General features: G+C 45.9%; 1 protein-coding gene across 1 annotated transcript in view; it reads left to right on the top strand.

Moving 5' to 3' along the window:
* Nucleotides 1–207: 207 nt before the first annotated feature.
* The window catches only part of CHMP4B (charged multivesicular body protein 4B), a 46,456-nt gene continuing 22,045 nt past the window's right edge, over nt 208–24,618 (top strand). Inside the window, exon 1 of the mRNA XM_082856542.1 lies at nt 208–515. Within this exon, the coding sequence (XP_082712668.1) occupies nt 326–515 (190 nt within the window). The 5' untranslated portion in view covers nt 208–325. The remainder of the gene's footprint in view (nt 516–24,618) is intronic.

Raw genomic sequence — 24,618 nt, forward strand, 5'->3', positions numbered from 1 at the left:
TTTGACCCTAGCTAGACCTAAAAGCACGCCGCCGAGAGCTTTAAGCAGGAAGACTATAGCCTCCCGGCATGCAGCGCGCCACCCTCCGTTAGATTTGAGGGACGGCCGGCGCGTTGCCCACCGGGAGTTGTAGTCAGTGGCGTGTTTCCTTGACGCCGGCCGGGCCGGGCGTGGGGGCCTGTGGTAGGTGGCGCGACCGGGCCCAGCTGCTGGGCGGAGGTGGCGGAGAGGCCTGCGGCGGCAGGGAGCGGCGGAGCGGGGAGAGGGCGCCGAAGCCGAGCCGAGCCGGAGCGGGCGGCGCAGGCCGGCGCGACGAGCAGCAACCATGTCGGTGTTCGGGAAGCTGTTCGGGGCTGGAGGGGGTAAGGCCGGCAAGGGCGGCCCGACCCCCCAGGAGGCCATCCAGAGGCTTCGGGACACGGAGGAGATGCTGAGTAAGAAGCAGGAATTCCTGGAGAAGAAGATCGAGCAGGAGCTGACAGCCGCCAAGAAGCACGGCACCAAAAACAAGCGCGGTGAGTCGGCCCGGCCCCCTCAGACTCCTCTGACCCGGACTCCACCTTCGTGAGACTTGCCCCAGTGTTTCCTCAGATTCTGGAACTCTTATCCCGTCAGACTCCCTTCCTTGCCTTTCCCGGTCCGGGACCCCTCCCCGTCTGACTCCCTTCAGTGTCTCCTGGAGCCCTAGACTCCTCCATCGTCAGACTGCTCTTCCAGCCGTCTCGTCTCAGGCTCTCCCCATTCGGCCAGGCCCTTTCGTCTCTAATTTCACAGCAGTTCTTCCTCCGCCCTCACTCTATTCGTTTCTCTTCCGCCTTTTCCTCCTTCCTCTGGCTTGCCCTCACCCACCTTCCCAGATACTACCGCCGCCTCCTTGGCTCATTTCTGCCCTCCATCCTAACACTTGTGTACTTCCTGGTCCCACCCCTACCCTCTCCCGACCCCTCTGTGGAGTCCATGAGCAGTCCTTGGTCTCTCCCCATCCCCCTGACTCAGAATTCTTCTTAAGAAGCCGCCTGGATGGAGAGGAACGGGGACTGGGGGAGAGGAGACCCCCTGGTTCGGACTCTATTCACTTGCTGAGTGAACTGGAGCAAATTCCTTTTCTTCTTGAGCCTCATTTTCCCCATCCGTCAGCCGGACTTTGGCCTCCATGAGGCCTAAAGTGCCTTCCAGCCCTGTGATTCACTTCTTGTTGCCTTATCAGAGTTTCACGTAGCCAAACCTTCACCTGGTGACTCACTGCTTCCCAGTCTGTGTGTACCCAGTCTGTGTGTGTTCCTCCTTTGGCCCCGACTCCTCCCCGAGTCCCCACTGTGGTTCAGGGCAGGGATATTGAACTCTGAGGCACTTTACTTACTGTTGTATGGCTTTCTGGGCAAGTGCTTTGTATTCTTCTTAAGTGAGGTGAATGTGAAAACGCTTTAGTAACTGTAAAGCAGTTTAGGAATATTTGATTTTTCTCGTTGTTATGGCAATATGAGAGTGAGCCATAGCGTAACAACCCCCCGCCCCCACCCGAGAAGGAGGAAAGGTGAGAGGGGTTTAGGAGCTTTACAAATAAGTATTTAACTCAGAAGTCTGCAAGTCACTAGCTGTGTGACCTTGAGCTAGTGAATTTACCTCTGAAAGGAAGATAAGGATTTACAGTGCCCAGTATACAGTAGGGGTTAAATAGATGTTTTCTTCATTTTAACAGAAGAACAAAATAACCCATCCTGAGGATTCTCCTTTGCTGATAGTCAGTGGATACTCTGGACATCTTTTTGGGGGCTTACTGAATGCACTGTATTCACAGGGTGAACAAAAATACAGCTTCCACCCTAATGAGGGAGAAGACAAGGAAATAAATGAAAATTTTGTCTAGTGTTGAAATGTCTAGACACTAAATGAAAATAGTGTCTAGTGTTGAAAAGTGCTAAAAAAATTGGATGGGGAGTGATGGGGTGGGAGGGGGTGTCACTTTAGATAGGGTGGTCTGGGAAGTCCTCTTTGAAAAGGTCAAGTTTGAAGTGAACCTTGAGAACTTACCAGCTCTGTAGAAATCTAGGGGAGAAGCCTTCCAGGCAAGCAGGCAGCATAGAAAAACGCCCGGAGGTTGGCCTCTTTTAAGAAACAGAAGACCTGTGTTTCTAGAATGTAGTGATTGAAGAGGAGAGTGGTATAAAATAAGTGGGTGTGGGGTGGAGTTTGAACTTCCTGGTAAAGAGTTTAGATTTTATTCCAAGTGGATGGAAAGCTGTTGGAGGGTGTTATGCGTGTCCTTATCATTCACGTAGTTTTAAAAAACACCATCTGGCCTCTCTTTGGAAAGTAGACCTGTGGGGGGTGAGAACGGGAGCTGGGAGACCAGTGAGGACAGAGGCAGCCATGCATTTGTGGCCTGGAGTCCAGTTGTAGCTCTGGAGATGGAGAGCAGGGTTAGATTTTGCTGTCTCTGGCATTTTTCTTTGATGACTCTCCCTCAGTCAGGATCCTCTGTTGTTCACAGAGGTAATTTAGAGTCAGTGTTTTGACCAGGCTGCATTTGGGGAATGCTTTGCCCATTGCCGGGTGGAGGAGGGCATCAGTTTACATCATCTCCAAACTGAGAGAGCAATTCTCCTGTGGTCTTTTGGTCTGGAGCAGTTTTGTTTCTACCGTTTTAGAGGTGATTGAATTGGCTTTCAAGAGGCTTGGAGAGAGGCTGCCAGCAGACTGTGGAGGACCAATCTCAGCTAGTTGTAATAACTTTTTGGAAGGCAGTCTGTCTTCTTGAGTTTGCTTGAGAGGACAGGAGCTACTGCCCTTCTTTTTAGTGTCCTCTGGGGACACTTCTTTGCTTGTAGGGATAGTGCTCAGAGGTGTTAACACCACAACATACCATTCATTTAGTTACTTATTGACTTGAACTGTGCTGGGACTTGGAGGATCAGAGATGAAAATACACTGTGTCTGCCCTCCAGGAACTCAGGATTGGAAGTGTGTGTATGGTGGGTTTTTATGTTTGTTTTGTTTTGTTTGTTTTTTTGAGTTTGTGTGAGAGAGAGAGAGAAGACGAGGAGGGGAAGGAGGAGGAGGGAGGAGGAAGAGAGGGAAGGAAACATCCCAGTCAGTGCTGAAACATGAGTGTGTACATGGGGCTCAGGCTGCAGAGGAGAATATTCTTGTCTGGAGGGGAAAGGGCAAAGGCAGCTTGGCTGAGGAGGAAGATGTGAAGTGGGTCAGCAAGGAGTTTGGGGAGCCCTGAGTGAGAGCATCTCCTGGTGGGAGTTGGTGGGGCAGGACAGCAGATGGTTCACACTGGGGAGTGACCTGTAGCCTTTAGACTTTGACCTGGAGATGGCGAGGAGCACTGGCTGTCTTAAAGCAGAAGAGACAGACCAGCTTGGATTTCTGAAAGAGCACTGCAGCAGTAGCAATAAAGGAAGGAGTGTCCACTGACCAAGAAGGGACTGGAGGCAGGAATCCAGTAAGGGATATGGGTAGAATCTCATGGACAATGCACTTGAGCTGTAGCTTTGTCACTAGCTCTGTGTCTTGGGCAGGTTACTCTGTACCTCAGATTCCTCCTCTGTAAATAGGGGTACTAGTATCTACCTTATTAGATTAAATTATGTTATGCATGCAAAGCTCTTAGTAGAATGCCTGCCATATGGTTAAGTGTTCAATAAATGGTTGCCATTATCATTATTACAAGGAGACTCTTCAGGTGGGAACAAAGGGCCTAGAGTAGAAGCATGGAAAACTAGATGAGAAGTAATACGTATCAGAGACTTTTCGGAAGGAGAATCAGAAGAAGGTTGGTGATTGGTCAGAACTGTGGGCAAGGTGAAGGAGAGAGAGGAGTTGAAGACAATTCCCAAGTTTACAGCTTGGACAATGGGTGGATGGTGATGCCATTAACCAATTCAGAAACACAGAGGAGGAGCAATTCTTCATAATTGTGAGTCCTTTGAAGTTTGTAAAACTCCTTTTTTCTTATGAGTCTCATGATATCCACCGAGACTTTCAGCTCCATGGGGCAGGATGTGATAGTCATGTTCATTGCCGTGTCCCCTTTACCTAGCACAGTACTGCCAGGTAGCTAATGCTCAGTAACTATTTATTAAATGATTGCAGACAGTCTTGGGGGTATGTTCTGTTATTCACATTGTCCGGAGAGGAAAATGAGGCTGGAGAGAGGATGTAACTTGACTCAGAGACCAGTTCTTCTGGTGGCTGTGGGCATCTTGTGTTTTGTTTACTCCCATGATGGCTGAAGGCATCATCATGACCGTTGTCATCACTCAGATCATTAAACACCCACCTGTGCAAGGTGTGGTGCTGAGTCGGGGGGAAAAAGAAGTGAGACAGGACTAGGTCCTGCCCTGTGAAGTGTGTAGCCAAATGTGGATGCTATTTTTGTGACGTAGATGTTGGAAAGATGATAAATTGTCCTTTGAAACAAACCTCTGCTTCTCAAGTAGATTATTTGCATCAGGCAGGTGTGTCCCAGGCAGTGGTTTCAGTTAGGGGCCTAGAGCAAAATTTGGATTGCATATTTTTCCCAAATTTCTTTTTGTTTCCTTTAGTGATGTATTCATTCTTAAGCATGTGGCAGGCTCTTAAACTGTGTCCTAGGTCCCATGCTCAGTGCCGGGAGCTTACTGCTGGGAATATAGAGAAACCAGACACAGGCCCTGCCATCCAAGGCACTTAAATATTGTCATTTTTTCCTTTACTATCAAGTGGAAATAATATTCATCTCACATGACTGTGGTGAGGATTAACTAAGATAATATTCAATATATGAAAGAGTGTGGCACATTGTGGATATTAAGTATACTTTTTTCCTTTTCTGATAAAGTTATTGTAGATCAAACCTCTTTGGTCAAGTGGAAAAGTTCTTTCACTGAGAACTAGATGGGAACCAGGATTGCAGTATAGGTGAACTGACGAAAATCTCCCCAGCTTAGGTCTTTTTTGGTACCTTTCCAAACAGTGCCCCGTTGGTGTTCTCCTTAAGATGATCATATATCAAAGATTATTTTCTTCTTAAGGCATTGTAACTAGTTATGAAATTTCTACCCTAGGTGGTTCAGATTTCCCTGTTTTCCCATTTTAATAAAGATGAAACCAGGTTGTAGAAAGGATCATATTTTAGTTTAACAAGAGAATTATGTGAGATTGGGAAATGGAGATTGGATATCTCACCCTACACTGGTATATTTCTGTTGGGTTTATGGATGCAAATCAGTTCATTTACAGGTTAATTTAGGTTCAGTTGAAAATGTCTGATGGGTGCAGAGAGGCCAGACGCTGATGGGAAATATATCTTCATTAAGTCCTGCTTATTGCTGGAGCTGGGGTGGCTCTCTGATGTTTAATAAAGTTGCTCTAAAATGTTAACACATGGGAAGACATCTTAATAAGTTAAATTTATAGTGAATGTGGCTTTTTGGTTCTCTGCAATCAAGGTGTCAGGTTGCAAAGCACAGCATCTTAATGGTACATGTGCCAGCAGGATCTCCTATCCCAGAGGCCCAGGGATGGAAAACCCGAAACCCACCCAGGGAACTGAGCAATGAGGATTTCCCTTGGTGATGCTTAAGTTTCTTGTTTAAAGAGGTGGTTGGCCAGATTGGCTTTGATTTACTTCTGAAGACAGATGGAGTGTCAGAGAAGCCTATGCGTTGGCTGTCCAAACATGCTGGCGCCTCTGATTCAAATCACAAAATCTTTTTTTGCCCCATTTGGCAGAAAGATTAAATATTTTTAAGTGCCTGCCAGCAGGTTTCTAATGTGATTTGAAATTCAGGATAGATTTTGTTTGGAAGTTTAGCTAATTCTGAGGACCTTTGAGCTAGACTGTTTTGCTGAGGGAAGTTCTGAGTTGCCCTGAGTTGGGTTTGAGTGTGGAGAGCGAGGTTCTGGAGAAGAGCCTGTGAAGATGTGTGTGAGCCATATACCTCTGGGGCAGAAATCCAGGACCTGATTTGTTTACGGTGGTCCAGAGCCCTGAGATGGAGCTAGGACCTACTGGGAGGAGGGGGTGGAGTTCTTGGGGCCTTGAGGGATTCCTGTGGGTAGGCAAGGTTTGTGAAAACTTGGTCCTCTTGCTCTGCCACTGTCTTTGAAAAAGTGAGAGAGAGGATATCCAAAAACAACAACTTTATATTGGTCACTTTGAGAATGGATGGTTATAATTAGAAGGAAAATTTGAGCATAGCAACAGAAAACAACAACAGACCTAGCTGGATATAGTACTGGCCTGTTTTTAAGGTGTTTGGCTTAAGTCAGCTAGACGTTTGTTTAGTTCCTTCTAGGAGGAAGGCAGCATGATGGTGTAAGCAGAAGATTCCCAGTTTGAGTGCCAGCTTCACCACTCACCAGCAATACCTTGGCAGTTATCCTCTGAGTCTGTTTCCCCATCTATAAAAAGGGAGTAATAACAATACTTCTTAGGGTTCTTGTGAGGATACGGAATAAGGTGATATGTACAGAATGCGTACCAGAGTGCCCGGCACAGAGAAGGCACGCAAATGTTTCCTTGGTTTCCCAGGTATAGTCTCAGGCACAATAAGGGATATAAAGATGGATAAGACACTACAAGGGTTTACAGTTCAGTGAAGATGACACACACGTGTACAAGTAACTGATGAAAGGCAAACTATGTACAAATGAAGGGTTAGAGGAAAATACAGCAGGAAGAGATTAATTCATCTCTGAGGGGTGGCAGGTTCATCTCACCCAGTCACCCATCCAGTGCCCAAATTCCCTTTGCAGTATTCCTGCCAAGTTATTAACCTCTGATTGAACCTCTCTGCTGATAGGATTTGTATTAGGTGCTCTATCCTCCCACGCTACAGCATAGTCTGTCCTTGGACAGCTCTGACTTTGAAATCACCTTTCTTATTTGGAACTGAGATCTGTCTTCCTGTAGTGCCTACCTCTGGTACAGGTTGGGGTGGTACCTCTGTAGGGAAGCAGTTTGGGCTGGAGGAAAGAATGTGGGATCTGGAGTTAGAAGGTTTACGGGCAGATCCCAGCTCTGACACTAGACAGTGGTGAACTGTTTTCTTCACTGGGAAAACAGGTTGCTAATTCTGCCTCTTGGGGCCACAGAGAACAGGTCTAATCCCCCTTTGGGAAGACAGATCAAGGAAAATGGGGCTTACGTCTCAACAGGTCTTCTGTGTTCCATTGATGGTTCCTTGCCTGGTGTTTCTGTTCTTTCCTTGTTACCCTCCTCTGGGTGGGCTCCTGTTCATCAGTTTTGCTCTTAAGGTGTGGAGTGGGCAAAGCTGACCGCTCTGAATATGCCGGCTGAGGTCTGAGCAGCACAGCCCAGCACACACAGGACTAGCCGTTTGTTAGGAATTAATTTGGTTCTGTGTGCTGTATGGCCCTGATAATTCCCGTATCACTGACACAGTTGTTTTTTTTTAAAACAATTACACTTCCCTGTGGCCTTTCATTAGTGAAGGAATGAGCATCTAGGAGTGCCTAAAGTTTCTTTGGTCCTTCTTAAGGAGTCTTAGCTGAAGGATTGAATGATTTAAGTTCTTAACAAGAACATCTGGCTGGCTTGATTCTCCCATAGCTTCTATTTCTAGTTTTCCCTCCTCCCTCTTCCTTACATGGCAAAGCTGGCTGGAGGGCTTATTTGAGGGATGCGGGAGAGCTACACATCTTCATGGTCCTGGATGTTTAGCTGAAAAGATTAGTGGAATGGTATGGTAGAAAAGTCTCTGGGTTTGGGATCAGAAGACCTGAGTTCACATTCTGCCTCTGCTTGCTAGTGGAAGTCTCCTCCTGTCTCTGAGCATCAGCTTCTTCAGCTGCAAAAACAGGATACACTATTTACTATACAACTTTGCTACTCATACAGAGAACAAACAGGTGGTTGCCAGAGGGCAGGGGTGTGGGAGGCATGAGTGAAATAGGTGAGGGAGATTAAGAGGTACAAACTTTTAGTTATAAAAATAAATGAGTCAGTGGAAATGTACCGCATGGGGAATATAGTCAGTAATATTGTAATAACTTTGTGTAGTGACAGATGATAACTAGGCTTATCATGGTGATCATTTTGTAACATATAGAAATATTGAATCACTGTATATGCACCTGGAGCTAATATAGTGTTGTAGGTCAATTATACTTCAATTAAAAGAACAAAAAGCAGCACAGCATTATAAATTAACTATACTTCAATTTTAAAAAGTTAAAACCAACAGCAATAACAACAAAACTTTGCTACTCAAAGTGTGGTCTGTGGGAACATTGTGAAACTGTTAGAAGTGCAGACTCTCAAGCCCCACCCAGACTTACTGAAGCAGAACCTGCATTTTTATGAGATCTCTAGGTGGTTTGTATGCACATTAAAGAGACACCTCTCTATAGTTATTGTAGGGGCTACATGAGAATGTTGGGCATTTTTCATATGTCCATGCCAGTATTCTTTCTTTCCTGGACACTCAGGGATGCTGTCTGCCTGGCTAATTTGCTCACTCATTTTGCGGCTCAAAGATTGAACTCTTATCCAGCTCAGCCTATTCCCAAATACCTTCAGTAATCTGATGAGGCCACAGAATGGTTGGAGAATTCAGTGGAAGTCTGCCTTCCTTCCCTTGAAAAAGAACTTGAGGGACTTCCCTGGTGGTGCAGTGGTTAAGACTCCATGCTCCCAATGCAGGGGGCCCGGGTTTGATCCCTGGTCAGGGAACTAGATTCCACGTGCATGCTGCAACTAAGAGTGTGCATGTTGCAACTAAGAGTTCGCATGCCGCTACTAAGGAGCCCACGTGCTGCAACTAAGGAGCCAGCGAGCCGCAACTAAGGAGTCCACCTGCCACAACTAAGACCTGATGCAACCAAATAAATAAATAAATATTTAAAAAAAAAAGGAAAAGGAAAAGAACGTGAACACGTGTCCTGCTGATGGGGTAGCAGCCTTCTTCATGAAAGGAGCTAGCCATCTAGATAATTGACATGCATTCAGTAAAGCTGTCGGTCATAAGGACCCGCTGGTTGTCAGGTACCGACAAATCTGGTGATAAGTTAGGGGTAGTTCCCATCCTCAGGGAGCACCACTGCCTGGTGGGGTGGTGAAGAAAGAATTTTCACCCAGTGAGCTTGTGTAGAGTGCCATAAGGACCCCAGGTGAAGAGATAACTCCACCTGGAGTGGGCTAGGAAGTGAATTTTTTAAAGTCATATCTTTTTCCACCAGAAATTATTTTTCAGTGAGTTCTGATTTCTTGGTTCAGTGGCTTTGTGACTGTTTCCTGTTCTGTTTATACGGCATTGATACTGTTCTGATCTACTAGTTTCCTGCATCAGGAGGAACAGATGTTCTCTGAGTGCCTGTTCTGTGTTAGGAGCCATCTGAGATGCCATGTGGATTTCCAGGCAGTGAAAAGGACACAGCCTGGCGCAATGGGTCCTACTGTTGGACAGATCTGTGGCTCTCTCACAGAAAAAAGTTATCATGACTAAACAGCCCCTACATTTTCTGACTGGAGTCTTAGAACCATCCTGGGTAAAGTGTTTCTTTCAGGAGTGTTTCTTTATGGATAAAGTAAAGCTAGAAAATGCAAGGAGTTTCTCAGCTAGGGGAGAGGGAGTGAGGTGGGATGGTGAAACAGGAAATTTCATTATCAAACTTGCCCTATTTGATTCTGTAAAATGACATTTTTCTGGATTTTAAGGTGATAGTGAATTTTTGAGCAGGATTCCTAATTGGGTTAAAACCCAGCAAAGAGCTCTGTCATCTCCTTTTCACCCTCAAAACCAGCCAAACAAATCAAAAAACAAAACAAAACAAAACACCCCAGCATCAAGCACCAGGTTGCTTAGGACGCTTGGCCTGCAGCTTGAGGCACAGCACAACCTGCTGAGGAAAGTTTTCTCCTGTTGAACAATCAGGGCAGTTGAGTTTGCTCAGAGCCATGAGGCTCTGTGAGTCCCAAAGCAGGAGTTCAGACATTCACCCAGTCAGGGTTTTCTGCTGAAGTGTGAGGCCCTGCCTTGTAGTCCTGCTTCCTGGAGGCCCAACTCCTGGTGGGGGGTATAAACCTCGGACAGCAGTAATTAAAGTCCAAAATTGGCCATTAGTGCCAACCGCAAGAACACCCTAAATGTAGCTTGGTGGAGATTTGAGTTGGGGAGATTTGCCCCAGTTTAGGGATGGGGATGACAATGTGACCTTAAAGGAGTCGGCAGAGACAGGGTGGGGAGAGGTGGGGTTTGGGTGCGAGCACTTCATGTTTGGTACAGGCACCACCTCAGCTCTAGAGTTATAACTGGAAGTTGCAGAAGAACTTTTACTCTCTTCTAGCTGTGTTGAGTAAAGAGTAGAGTGTATTTGAGGGAAGGGGTTTTGAAACGAATTTGGATATTGTACACTGTTTCGGGACTCTGACGTTGAGATCCCAATAGACATTTGCATTTCATTTTTCATTTCAGATGGTCCATTTTAAAAGAGGGTTGCTAGGAACTTTGGCTTCCTTCATGCACCCATTTGATAAATATATATTAACTTGAGCTGCGTGCCAGATACTGTCCTAGTTTACTGGGGACATGCAGGTGGAGACAGGTCATTGCCTCTGAGGTGCTCATAATCTAGCTAGAGTGACAGACAAGTAAACAGATACAATCAAGGTACAGTATGATTTGTTCTAGAAGCATATTCAGACTTCAGAGAATAGGATATGCAGTGGAGGGAGTCAAAACAGCTCTGTGTGTGTTACTTGATTCTGTGTTTTGTTAAATAGTTATTTTGGAGAGTAGTAGAATGTTAAAGCAGTAGGGAACTCAAAATGTGTGAGTGCTTGAAACTTTGAATTAATAGGAGGAGTTTTGAGAAAGGAAAACCAGGAACATGGGGATATATGCAGTACTTTTAAAAAGTACTTTATTTGAATCAGAAGCCCCTTTGGTGGGCACATAAGAATGGATAAATGTTTAACTTAGTTTAGTCATAAAATAATTAGCTTTAGAATATTAAATTTAAAGTGCAGCTTATTCTGATTATTATTACAAATTTGCTTTACAGTTGTCTTACTTCCTACAAAAGGAAGTAGGAACTAATAAGCCTGAGGAGTGGGTTCTTTACTGTCTGCTAAAGCAGGAACTGTAAGTTCTTTGTTTGTAATCTGTGTAAGACTTGTAATATGTATAAGACCTGATAGTTGTAAAAGCAAACACAAGACTTGTGCACATGTGTAGCCCAGTTGCTGTTCTCTGCAGAGGTTTGAAGAGGAGTTGCTACTCAGATGAGGGCACCTGAAAGGCTCCCCATTTGGGTGAGGAGTTTGATCAGCTCTGTGTCCCCAGAATTCATTAGACTAGTTTCTTAATTTTCCATCAGCTGGATCAGTTGCTTTCACCTCTCCAGAGCATTTTCTCCTTTTTAGAATCTTGCACAAGGGCAGTAAGTGGTTGCAGATTGCTTAGATTTGGGTGTTGAGTTGTAGTGGGTGCTGATAGCCCTCTGTGACCATAGCCAAGGAGGGAGCTGGTATCAGCCTGGCATTCAGCTTGTTGCTCTTAGGAGGCAGGGCCGAAGGGCTGGCGACTGCTGACCACCCTTCTTTTTTTTTTTTCTGGACTCATCACGAGGCATTCGGGATCTTAGTTCCCAACCAGAGATCGAACACGTGCCCGTGCAGTGGAAGCGCGGAGTCCTAACCACTGGACCAAAGCTCCTGACAACCCTTCTTATGCTTAGATTTTAGAGGTAATTTTGGAGGTGTAAAGGACAAATAGCATTGTAGAAAACACCTTTTCTTAAGTTATTTTCATCATTCTAAAAAAGTATTTTGAAGCAAAAAAATTTTTTTCAGGACAAAAATCTTCAGAAAATGAAAATATTCCACCCCATCTTTGGGAAATGCCATGCACTTTACAAACTTGATCACGTTTGATCTTTTCAACAACCTCATGTATTAAGTGGTGTTATTCCCCCCATCCCCCATTTTAGAGATGAGAAAGCTGAGGTTCAGATTACTTGAGTCACTGGGCTGACCCAGGAACCTTGGGCAACCTGAGGTGGGCTGCATCATGGTGGGCTCTAGTATCTTTGGTGTTCCATAGGGCCAGGACTCCATAACCTGGAATGCTTATAACTAACCAGTGGACAAAATCTTGTTATTGGAAATTAATTTCTACAATATTCCCTCCAGAGTATGAGCACCTGTTATTCTGCAGGAGAGTACTTCACATTTGTGCTGGGTTCTGTGGCTTCCAAAACACTTTCACATCCGTGATCTTATTTTGAAACTCAGAGAAGCTTTAAAAGGCAGATGGGGCAAAGTGATTTTAACCCACTTTGCCGAGGAGGAACCTAAGGCTCAAAGCAATTAAGTGGTTTCCCTAGGGCCTGAGCCAAGGCTAGCCTTCATTAGGCTCCAAGTCTAGTGCTTTCCTGCCACATCGTGCACCATTCTGGCTCCCTCTTATTTCTGCTCAATCTCAAAAGGCCGTGTGTCAGTAATGGCTATGGGTCAGTGGAGGAGGATAAGGTTTTAGGTTCTTAGAGTGACTGAATCATCTTATACACAGTGGGACTAGTGCCAGAGAGAAGATGGAGAGGAGACTGTTCATACGTGTCTGGAATGGTTTGAGAGCCCTTATTCACTGTATTCATTCATTCACAGTCTGCTACAACATCGGCATTGTGCATTCCCCAGCCTTTCTTTTACAGCAGTAAGTTCCTTTTCTCAGTGGTCTCTAGAGCAGTGTTTCTCAACCTCGGTACTGTTGACATTTTGGGTTGGATAATTCTTTGTGGTGGGGAGCTGTCCTGTGCATTGCAGGATGGTTAGCAGCACCTTTGGCCTCTACTCACTAGATGTCCATCGTACCCCCTGATCTCCCAGTTGTGATAACCAAAAATGTCTCCAAATACTGCTAAATGTCCCCTGGGGGCCAAAAGCTCCTAGGGTTGAGGACCACTATTCTAGGGTTGATGAAGCCACACAGGTACAGCTGTAGAGCTTCAGAGGCTGGCCTAAGGGTAAGGGATCTTAAAGAGCAGAGCTGGGAGGACCTGTTAGAGTGCCTTTTTTATTTTTGTTTTTTAATTTATTTTATTGTAGTATAGTTGATTTACAATGTTGTGTTAATTTCTGCTGTACAGCAAAGTGACTCATATATATATATATATATATATATATATATATATATATACACATTCTTTTTCATATTCTTTTCCATTATGATTTATCACAGGATATTGACTGTAGTTCCCTGTGCTATACAGTAGGACCTTGTTGTTTTTCCATTCTCTGTATAATAGTTTGCATCTGCTAATCCCTGACCTGATAATCTCTCAGTCTATCCATGTTGCTGCAAATGGCATTATTTCATTCTTTTTTATGGCTGAGTAGTATTCCATTGTGTGTGTGTGTGTGTGTGTGTGTGTGTGTGTGTGTGTGTGTATCTCACATGTTCTTTATCCATTTATCTGTCAATGGACATTTAGGTTGTTTCCATGTCTTGCCTATTGTAAATAATGCCTCTGTGAACATAGGGGTGTGTGTGTCTCTTTTTTTTTCTTAATTTTTATTGAAATATAGTTGATTTACAATGTTGTGTTAGTTTCCGGTCTATAGCAAAGTGAATCAGTTATACATATACATATATCCACTCTTTTATTTTTATATCCACTCTTTTTTAGATTCTTTTCCCATATAGGCCATTACAGAGTATTGAGTAGAGTTCCCTGTGCTATACAGTAGGTCCTTATTAGTTATCTATTTTATATATAGTAGTCTGTATATTGTATCTTTTTGAATTATAGTTTTAATATATGCCCAGGAGTGGGATTGCTGAATTATATGGTAACCCTATTTTTAGTTTTTTGAGGAGCCTCCATACTGTTCTCCATCGTGGATGCACTGATTTACATTCCCACCAACGGTGTAGGAGCGTTCCCTTTTCTCCACACCCTCTCCAGCATTTGTTATTTGTAGGTTTTTTTAATGATGGTCATTCTGAGGAGTGTGAGGTAGTGCCTCATTGTAGTTTCATTTGCATTTCCTGTTAGAGTGCTTTTAATCCTACCTTTTTGTTGTTCTGCTGAGGAAACCAAGGTCTAGAGATAGCTCAGGGCATCCTGGCTCTGCTTTCTGGGAGTGTAACTAGTAATAGTGTCCAGACCTGAATCCTTCCCACCCAAGACTTCTTTCATCATCCCAGAGGCCCTCAGTCTTCTCAGGTTGGAGGACCCTTATCTAGATCCAAAAAATATTTGGTACAATCATGTGGTAATAGTTGCGCTTTTAATACCCATTAATTGAGAGGTACATTATTCCGTTCAACCAGTATTTACTGAATACCCACTATTTTGTGTCTTCGTCCTAGGACCATGTCTGACATGAACAGTAGTACGTGGTCAAGTGGCAGTTGTTTTTGTTATTATGCAATATATTCATCATTTAGTGCAGGCGGTGCTGGGTTGGCGTATTCACAGAGCAGTGGAGTGATAACTGTGAACCCCATGGACTCACAATCATAGACTGGGAACGAGTTGATGAATTATACCATGAGATTTGAGAGAACAACAGACCTAAAACTCCAGGCTTTTCTTGAAACCATGAACTGTCGCCACACTTGAGATGGAAGTCTCCACACTCTGTGGAAATAAAAAGCCAACAGGCTACTCAGAGTCCTCGCTGTAGCTCTCTGAACAGCTGTACACTGGGGCATTTGTGATACAAGAAGAGGCATTTGGCTGGAAACAAGCTTTAAGTTCCTAGCATTAGTTGGTAAATGGTGCATGGGTCTAAGGGGAGTTTAAAATAATGGCCTTGAACTTGAGAATCTGTGTTTCCAAAGCCTCTCATCTCAAGGCACTCAGCTTCTCTTCTGACAAGAACTATTACTCTTATTTCAGAGATAAGAGGCAGAGAGGCCAGGCCACACAAATAGTCCCTGAAGGAGAGCCAGCTACTCTCAGGTTTAGGAGCTGGGACTCTAGTTGGCATCCCAGGATGGAGCTCTTTGTTTCTGTCCGATGATGGTGGAAAAGGAAAAGGGTTGTTAGATTAAGTCCCACCCAGTGTAGCCAACATTTTGAGTGCCTGCTGTGAAAGACTCCATGTGAAGGGACTTTATAGGACACAGCTGAATGGGGCACAGATGAATGGGATTTGGGACAGAGGAGGGGGTCAAGGTCATTCCAGGCAGAGGCGATTGTGGGAGCCAAGATACTGAGATTAGCATACACTGTGTATATATGGGAGGGGTGGGAGCATTATGGGGTGTGGGAGCGGGGCAGTGGTGGCTCAGGCGGAGAAGAGTTGGAAAGGTGAGCTGTGGCCTCCCTGAGGAGGCATTGGATGCCAAGCTGAGGAATCTGTGTTAGGCTGAATTTAGTGAGGCACATACCAGATAGACACATTCTGTCTAGAGAGCAGTGTGCTGGGGACCAGCAGCCATCTTTCTGCAGCACCCGGTGAGGTTTCCCATTGGTAGGCTTTCTACCCATTATTACTTGAAGGAATGAGGTAGGTTTAGGGGCTGTTCCCTTATAAGGGAAGACACATGGCTCACCACCCTTTTTCTCATTACTTCTTCCTGGTTCCCCTTCTGCTTTTTCCGAAGGCCAGCACATCCTGGACAGCTGGGTAGAGGCAGAATAGCAACTTTTTTCCACTCTGAGAGTATCTCAGATTACATGCCAAAGGTAAGCAGGCAAATAAATATTTCCTACCTAAACCAGCTTGACCCAGCCTCATAAGGTCCTTTGCTGCCTCATACTGGGCATTTCACCCTCAGCTGCCTGGCTGGCTCACTCAATTAGTTGTGATTTTTGTGGTTATTTAATCTTTCCTTTGTTTATCTTTGAGCCCAGAGAGAACTAGTTACTCTCTTTGCTGATGACAAGGACCTCTTGTTTCTGAGGCCATACGTTTCAGGTTTAGCCTGGACTCTCCTATCCTAGTCACAAGAATCTGAGAACTAACTCCTTTTTCCTCCCTGTTTCCTGAGCTTCTGGCCTCCTGTTAATCTTGCCTGTTCCCTGGGTGCTCCCTGCATGCAGGTTGGTTGAACAGAGCCCTAGGACTTACAGCAGCAGCCTGGTCCTAGTTCTGACTCTGTCCACTGGTATCTTTGGGCAAGTGCCTGCCCAACTCTGGGCATTTGTTTTCTCAACAATAAAACGAGAAGGACAGATTAAAAGAATGGTAAGATTCCTTCCTGCTCTAACATTCTCTGAGTCAACAAGTACCATATTACAGTGATCCGCCAGAGAACCAGGTGTTGCTCCAAGCAGTTTTGCTGTGTAAAAAGATGGAGTAGCTCAGCGTTCATTTTGTCTGTTAACACTTTGGGTACATCGCTGCTCATTGTAAAAGTCGGGGAAGCCACAGACTATTTTGTAGAAGGTGCTGGACATCTTCCATTTTGATTCCCTGGCTCAGAGGCTGGAGCTGAATAATGGTTTTTAGCTGCTCCCCTGAACCTCCATCCAGGCGAACAGCACAGATGCCGGATGGCATCTCCTCATTTGGATCAGTAGCCTGCCTCTGACTAGACTGCCAGCCTTTTGGCAAATCAGAGACACAGATTTCTGCTGGGGCTGAGCAGGTTCAAGCCCCGCTGGACAAAAACTCAGCACTGACCAGTTAAGCATACTGGGGGTGCTTCCTTGTGGTAGGACTTGACTTCCTCACCGACCCACCTTTGCGGACACAGGGGATTTGTCTCCTGTGTGAGGGGAGTGGAGAAAGGAGCCAGCTACTAAGGGCTGGCCTGACTTGAGTCATTTTAATTAAATCTACTCTTTAGGGGCTTCCCTGGTGGCGCAGTGGTCGAGAGTCCGTCTGCCGATGCATGGGACACGGGTTCGTGCCCCGGTTCGGGAAGATCCCACATGCCGCAGAGCGGCTGGGACTGTGAGCCATGGCCGCTGAGCCTGCGCGTCCGCAGCCTGTGCTCTGCAACGGGAGAGGCCACAACAGTGAGAGGCCCGCGTACCGCAAAAAAAAAAAAAAAAAAATCTACTCTTTAGGATGGCAGTTGTAGATGTAGTTGTAGTCTTAGGGAGAGCCATGGCCTTCTCTGCAAAGGCCTCCTGTGCTTAGTGTAAATCTGGCACCACCATGAGTGGCTAAGTCTCTTAGGGATATGTAAGACATTTACCCACCTGGTTCTAAATTAAGGCCTTTAAAACTTCAAGTGTCTACTAGTGCCCATTAAAACAGTTCTGTCCCTTTTATTAACTTTCACACTACATTCCTGTCTCCTAAACAGTTCTGGAAAATCACACAACTTTAGAGCTCATCTGTCCTGTGTACAGAGGGAAATCCCAGGCCCAGATAGGTTGGTGACCTATTAAAAATGACACAGCTCATGAAAGCCAACCTGGGACTGGAACCCATAGCTCCTATCGCCTCATTCCAGTGAGTTGTGCCTCACTGCTTCTCAACAAATGCTGTAGTGGCATGTTCCCAGCCCTGCCAGGATGGTTTTGAAAATAAAATTAAAGTTGCCATGAAAGAGAGACGGCTGACAGGAGAGATGGAGTAGACAGCTACTATTTTAGAGGGTTGTTTTCTTTTGAGTTATAACTGGCTGTTGGTGGTTTTGTGGGCTGCCTGGAGGATCCAAATGTCAGGGCCTTTTTGTTGCTGCATTCCTGACACTGTATAACCAGGCTGTCTTTCTCTGCCTCGCAGGATCCTCCTGTGCAAGGGGTCTGAATGATTCCTGCTTCTGGCCCATTTTACAGGACTCTGGAGGGCTAGGAAGTCTATAAAGAGATCTAGGAAAGAATTGGCATATAAATAGCAAGTTTTGGTGCTTCCTGATTTTTTCTTTTCAAGTTATTGAGGTATAACTTGTTTATGTAAAGCAGACACATCTTAACTAGACAGCTTCGTGAATTTTTACAAACGTAACCACCGCCCAGATCAAGACATTGGACACTTCCAGCTCTCTAGCAGTCTTGATTTTTATAGTATCTCAGGACTTGAGAAGAGAGTGGTATTTGTCTACTCTGGCCTCTTTAAGAATCTCAGAGGCCATTACATTTTCCTTCTGTTACTCATTCAACGTATGTCTCCTAAACACCTAGTAGTGCAGGTTTCTGTGCTGGGAGTACAGAAATGGGTAAGTGTTGGCCTGTCTTGGCTCACAACCCGTCAGGGATTATGACTAGAATCCAAGGGAGAAAGAGAAGGGCTGTGAGAGGCAGCTTGGAGGAGAGAGGCTGCCTCTTGCTGGGAGAGGAGAGGATGTGTGTATCTATGTAGACACACAGTTTTCCCCACTTCCCTCACTATCTAGAAATACAGGAAAGGGGCCAGATTATCGACTTTCAGTCTCTTCTCAGCCAGTTGTTTGCATTCTCAGGCCATGCTGGGAACTTGGAGAGGTGCAGGCCCGGCTGAAAATCCACATCTACGGGGTTTGCTCAGCATTGCCTTCTCTGCTGGGAAGCAGGGGAGAGCTCAGCAGTGTGGAGGAAAGCAAAACCAAGAGGCACTCCCCGCTCCACTTCTTTGGCCCCCAGGCTCTTAGGAGCTGACCTCCCTTCTCTCTTGGGTTTTTTTGTTTTTTTAAAAAAATTAATTAATTAATTAATTATTTTTGGCTGTGTTGGGTTTTCGTTTCTGTGCACAGGCTTTCTCTAGTTGCGGCGAGCTGGGATTACTCTTCATCGCGGTGCGCGGGCTTCTCATTGTCATGGCTTCTCTTGTTGCGGACCACAGGCTCTAGATGCGCAGGCTCAGTAGTTGTCCCTCACGGGCTTAGTTGCTCCGCGGCATGTGGGATCTTCCCAGACCAGGGCTCGAACCCGTGTCCCCTGCATTGGCAGGCAGATTCTTAACCATTGTGCCACCAGGGAAGCCCCTCTCTTGGGTTTTAAGACTCATAAGGCTACAAAGTCTTCTGTGAGTTAATTTTGGCCTGAATTTCTCTGCCCCCCTTGGTTGAATAGTTAAAACATAGAAATTTTCTGTCTCAAGTGAAAACAGACCCAAGACGGACTTTTTTGATCTTTTTTCATGTGTGAGAAACAAGTTTTTGTTTTGTTTTAATTATTAATAAAGGCATATGGCTCTGGTTGGTAGGAGGGGAGAAGGCCATTCCAAAGTAGACACAAGGTGATTTCTTTCTTTAAAGAGTCTCCTGAAGTAGTGAAGACCAATACCTGAGACAAGGTCATCATGAAGAGATAACACGCCAGGACATCTGAACATGACAGAGCTATATCTTGGTCCATGTGTAAATAGTAGCTAGGAAGGAAAGAGGGGCAGATGCCTTAGTCTGGCTGAACTTTGTTCAGAATCTGATGAGTTACTCTATCTTGGAAACATAAGAGACTTAGATCATCTGGGTCTGTTCCCCACCCTCATTTTACAGATGGAGAAACTAAAACTTTGATTTGACCAGAGCTGGAACCAGAACCAGATCTCATATCTGATGCACTACAAAGATGTTCTGGAGGATTGAGTGCTCAGCAGGATTTGGAAGGAAGCTTGGCTGGGAGAGAGTGGCGGTGAGGCAGTGAACCGAGTGGCCCGTGCATTGCATGGTTCCCCACATTTGGAGCAGGAGAACCAAAGTGCCAAGGCAGATGCGGAAGAGTGGAGAGGCAGGGAAGGCGGCCAGTCATCTGAGGGGAGGGCCTGGGAGCCCCACAGCAAGGGGGCTTGGGGGCTGCTGTGGCCATGATTAAGGATATTAATTGGCTGGAGAATCTTTAGTGTTTATCCTCCCTTTTGTTTTCTAATTGACTACTTGGGGACACTTGAGGTACATACTACTTTCCTTGGTAGGAAGCCTGCTTTTTGACATTCCTTTCTTTACATTCTTTTCTAAATAACCAGAATATAGTCTAGCACTGTTGTGTATTGTTTAAGGGAATAGAGGTGATTTTCAGTTTCTGCTAATTCTGTGCACTTTGGAGTTAGTCCTCCAGTTTTATTATTCTCACTTGCGTATATGGTTATAAGCTACAGTGTTCAAGAGGAAAGACCAGATAGCAAGCTTATGAACCCATCTGGGGGTTTTTTGCTGGTAAATTATATATAACATAAAATTTACCATTTAAACCATTTTTTAAAAATTTATTTATTTATGGCTGTGTTGGGTCTTCGTTGCTGTGCACGGGCTTTCTCTGGTTGCGGCGAGCGGGGGCTACTCTTCGTTGCAGTGCATGGGCTTCTCATTGCGGTGGCTTCTCTCATTGCGGAGCGCGGGCTCTAGGCACGCGGGCTTCAGTAGTTGTGGCACGCGGGCTCAGTAGTTGTGGTTCGCGGGCTCTAGAACGCAGGCTCAGTAGTTGTGGCGCACGGGCTTAGTTGCTCCGCGGCATGTGGGATCTTCCCGGACCAGGGATCGAACCCATGTCTCCTGCATTGGCAGGCAGATTCTTAACCACTGTGCCACCGGGGATGTCCCCATTTAAACCATTTGTAAGTGTACTATTTTGTGGCGTTAAGTACATTCACATTGTTGTGCCTGATTTGTTTTTACTCTTTGAATTTTGGGGGGACAGGATTAACCATTGAGCAGAAAGGTGCTTAACTTTGTTGTCTGCCGTTAAGAGAAGCTATTTGTCCTCTCTGAGCGTGTGTTCTCATCTGTAAAATGGGAGGAGTAATAATATGGGCTCTGGAGTCAGACAAACTGGGTTTGAATTCAGGCTCTATTACTTTCTAATTGCAATCTTGGGGAAGTTACTTAGCTTTCTGAGTCTCAGTTTCTACTCTGTCCAGTTTGAAGAGGAAAGGAATGAAGATTTATTGAGCATCCACTATTATGTATTGTGCTACACAAGTATCTTGCATGTGCTGCCTTATTGCCCCGTGAGATGCAGATGTTATTTTACACATACGAATTGTGAGCCTCAGAGAGGTTAAGTGATTTGCCCAAGGTCAGCCACTTAATAAGTCTTGGGAAAAGCCTTTTAGGAGTGACTGTTATGGTACTTTCTGAAATGGGATTTTTTTTTTCCCTCATATAAATTCTGATTCAGTTAATGTTTGCTGAGCCTCTCTCAGGTGATAGGCATGGTAGTTCATGCCAGGATATTGTCTTACTACCATTTTATTTAATTATTTAAAAAAAATTTTTGGCCGCACCAGGCGGCATGCAGGGTCTTACTTCCCCAGCCAGGGATCACACCCGCGCCCCCTGCAGTGGACCCTCGGAGTCTTAACCACTGGACTGCCCGGGAAGTCCCAACCATTTTATAAATGAGGAACTTACAGCTCACCCAGATTGTAAACAATAGAGCCAGCATATGGACCCAGGTCTGCCTGACTCCTACATTATGGTACCTCAGGATTACCTGATTGTGGCCCAGTTGTTTGAAGCAGTTGTTGATAGAAATGAATTTCATTCCAGCATTAGAATTTGGCTAGTCCCAAGAAGGTAATTGCAGTGATATTTGACTTGAATCACAAAATAATAAAAGGTATTGGAGTGCGAGGGGCGGGGTATAAGGAAGGGGCCTTCTCGGCCATTATTAGCACATCTGTTCAGAAGCTTTGCAAAGAACAGAAATAGAGAGGCTATCATTCTTTGTATTATATTCTCAGGAGGTTGGAGCCAGGAACCAATTCCTTCTTTCCTCTCGCATTGACCCTGGAGGTAGACCTGTGGAGATCTGGCAAGGATAAAAATCTCATTAGAGCTCTCTCCCAAAGTTTTCAGGATCTCAGGCTGTTGTTGGGGGTTTTTAGTCCATTGAGGTAGTTTTCGAACTTTTTTAGCAGCTAGATATGGTTCAAATAAACTCTTGTGGAGAAGCAATGATGGCAGGTCCTTGGGCAGTTTAAACCATTCTGGCTTGGTAGAAAATGTTTGGTTGTTTGAAGAACCTCTAAAACATTTTCCTTAAGCCCAGGGATCCTTGAAAACCGCTGGCTGAGGCAGAGTGACTGACCAGACTGTAGACATCGCTTCCCCCTCATTCATTCAAATGACACTTGGGCTTGAATATCTCATCTATGTCAGGGACTGTGCCCAGGAAGTTCACTGGGCTGTCTAGGGAGATGTCAGCTACAGCACAGTGTTAGTGTTTTCGGGCACTTCAATGGGGGCCTGTGCAAGAGCGTGCAGGGGAAGGGTCCTAGCCTGGCCTGGGGGAGTGGGGTGATCAAGAAGCTACTGCCTGGGCAACCCTGCAAGACCAGTGGAAGGTAGCCAGATGAAGCATGAGAAGAGCATTTGGGGAGAACTAGAAGCCTGATGAGGCTGCAGAGAATGAAAGTCAGTATAGTGTTTTCTTGGCAGGGTAGTGAAATGTTAAAGTCTGTGTTTAGAAAGACCACTCGTGGACTTCCCTGGTGGTGCAGTGGTTAAGAATCTGCCTGCCAGTGCAGGGGATACGGGCTCGAGCCCTGGTCCGGGAAGATTCCACATGCCGCGGAACAACTAAGCCCGTGCGCCACAATTACTGAGCCTGCGCTCTAGAGCCCACGAGCCACAACTGCTGAAGCCCATGCGCCTAGAGCCTGTGCTCTGCAACAAGAGAAGCCACTGCAGTGAGAAGCCCGCGCACCTTAACAAAGAGTAGCCTCCACTCGCTGCAACTAGAGAAAAGCCTGTGCACAGCAATGAAGACCCAACGCGGTGAAAAAATAAATAAATAAATTTAAAAGAAAACAAAAAAAAAGAAAGACCACTGGTGACAAGTGGAGAAGGGACCAGAGGGGGCAACCCCTAACCCCATCACACACTCCCCTCCCCCTCCTTTCCCCAGCTCACACGCCCCAGTCCGCAGCCTAGTGAGCAAGCACCCAACACAGTCCCCTTGCCCCCAAGGACACACACCCAGCTGACCCCACAGGACCTACCCTGGACACAGTCCTCTTGCTCTTGGATCCTCATTGCTCCAGCTGCTGGGAGGGGCCTTCTCTCGGTGTGCTGAGGAGCTAGAAGCTGCAGCTTAGGCCAATGATCTGTGTGTGGGTAGGGAGGCTTTTTGAGCCCTTAAGGAGGGAGAGTCTGAAGTTGCCTTTCATGTTCCAGCCTTGATCCGGGTCTGCCAGAATTGAGAGGGGTGACAAATGGTTACGGGAGAGGAGGTGGGGATTGCTGACCACCTAGCTTCTCAGGGAGAATGAGTGTAGAAATAAGAGGCAGGAAACAGGACCTTAGCCAAACTCCCACCTTATCCCCCTGACATAGGTGGCTGGCAGGGTGCATGTAGGGGAGGAAATGGCCCTGTCCTCTTGAGATGCACTTCAGCTTCACTTTCCTTTTGTTCTGAGAGCCTCAGAACCTTCCTTGTATGCATCTCCCCATATCTACTCTGGTACAGCAGATATAAACTGGGACTGTCCCGGAAAACCAGGATGTATGGTTACGCTACTGAGAACTTGGGGTAACCCAGTTCACACACACACACACAAAGTTGCTGAGGGCAGAGGATAGCTAGAAGAAAATGTCAATTCTGTTGTTATCTTTCTAGAGGCAGTAAGATCTGTGCAGAGGCTGTTGCAGTGGTAAAGGCATGGAGGAAATTCGGGGCAGCCGGGTTGGGAGATGGAAATAGTAAGGAAGTTGACCTGCAGAACTTGGTGGACCAATCAAGAACTCCTGATAGATCCAGGAGGTTCTGGCTTGGGGAATATCTGTCTCCTTTTGCTCTAGCTCCCTCATTTTTAACTCGTTGGGGTCATGGATCCTTTTGAAAATCCAGTAAGTGCTTCAGAAAACTACACATACAGTACATAGGAAATGTTGCATGTCGTGTTAGGGATTCTGGAACCCAGGTTGAGAATCCCTGCTCCAGATTCTCTCCCCTGCTATTTTTCTCTTCTACCTAATTTCCTGAATTGGCCAGTTTGGTTTTAGTTGCAGGTGAAGGGGGACTTGTTGACCCATGACTGTGGGAAAGGGCAGGGTGGAGCTGATCTCTTTCTGCTGATTTATTGATTTACTGACTGACTTCCCGTGAGTCTGGGCCATGGCCACAGGCTGCTCTGGCTTATAGCTTTGGATCCTGGGGATAAAAGAATCACTACCTCCTTCTACCCCCATTTCTCTCCTCTGGAATCTCCTGGCAGATTTTGGAGAAGGAATCTGATTGGCTGCTTGGGTCATGTGCTCATGACTAGACCAATCACTTATGGAGGAGGGGCTGTTCTGCAGCCCAGCTTGCATCACAAGCCTGCTCCACCCCTATGGCCAGGGAGGCAGGGTCTGTTTGCAAAGGCTTGGAGTTTGAGGGGGTTGGTCCTTAGGAAAACAATTGCCCCTGCACTTTTCTCCTCGTCCCTGGTAGAGCTCACTGCTCCTGCTCATCCATTCTTTCCCAGCCCCCGTAGGGCCTGTGGAAAAGGACTGGAGACCTGGTTTTTGGTCCTAGGCCCACCCCTCCCCCAGGCTTTGGTTCAGCGGGGGTTTACTGAGCACTTACTGTGTGCCTGAACTTCCCTGGGCCTTAGTTTCCTTCTCTGTACAAACAAGGTTGGATTTATTCCCCAAGAGTGTGTTTGTCCAGCCAACCATCCCTCACTGAGCACCTACTGTGTACCAAGGATGCTGAGAAAGAGAGACACAGTCCATCCGCCCAGGAGCTCACATTCTAGTTAAATTACAGGCAGTGTGAAGATGGAGATATGCGATAGGGTTCCAGGACTCTGAGGTTCTGTGCCCACATTTTTTGTGGACTAAGGCAAGATTGTCT

The sequence above is a fragment of the Leucopleurus acutus genome (assembly GCF_964270905.1).
Source record: "Leucopleurus acutus genome assembly, chromosome: 16".
NCBI lineage: Eukaryota > Metazoa > Chordata > Mammalia > Artiodactyla > Delphinidae > Leucopleurus > Leucopleurus acutus.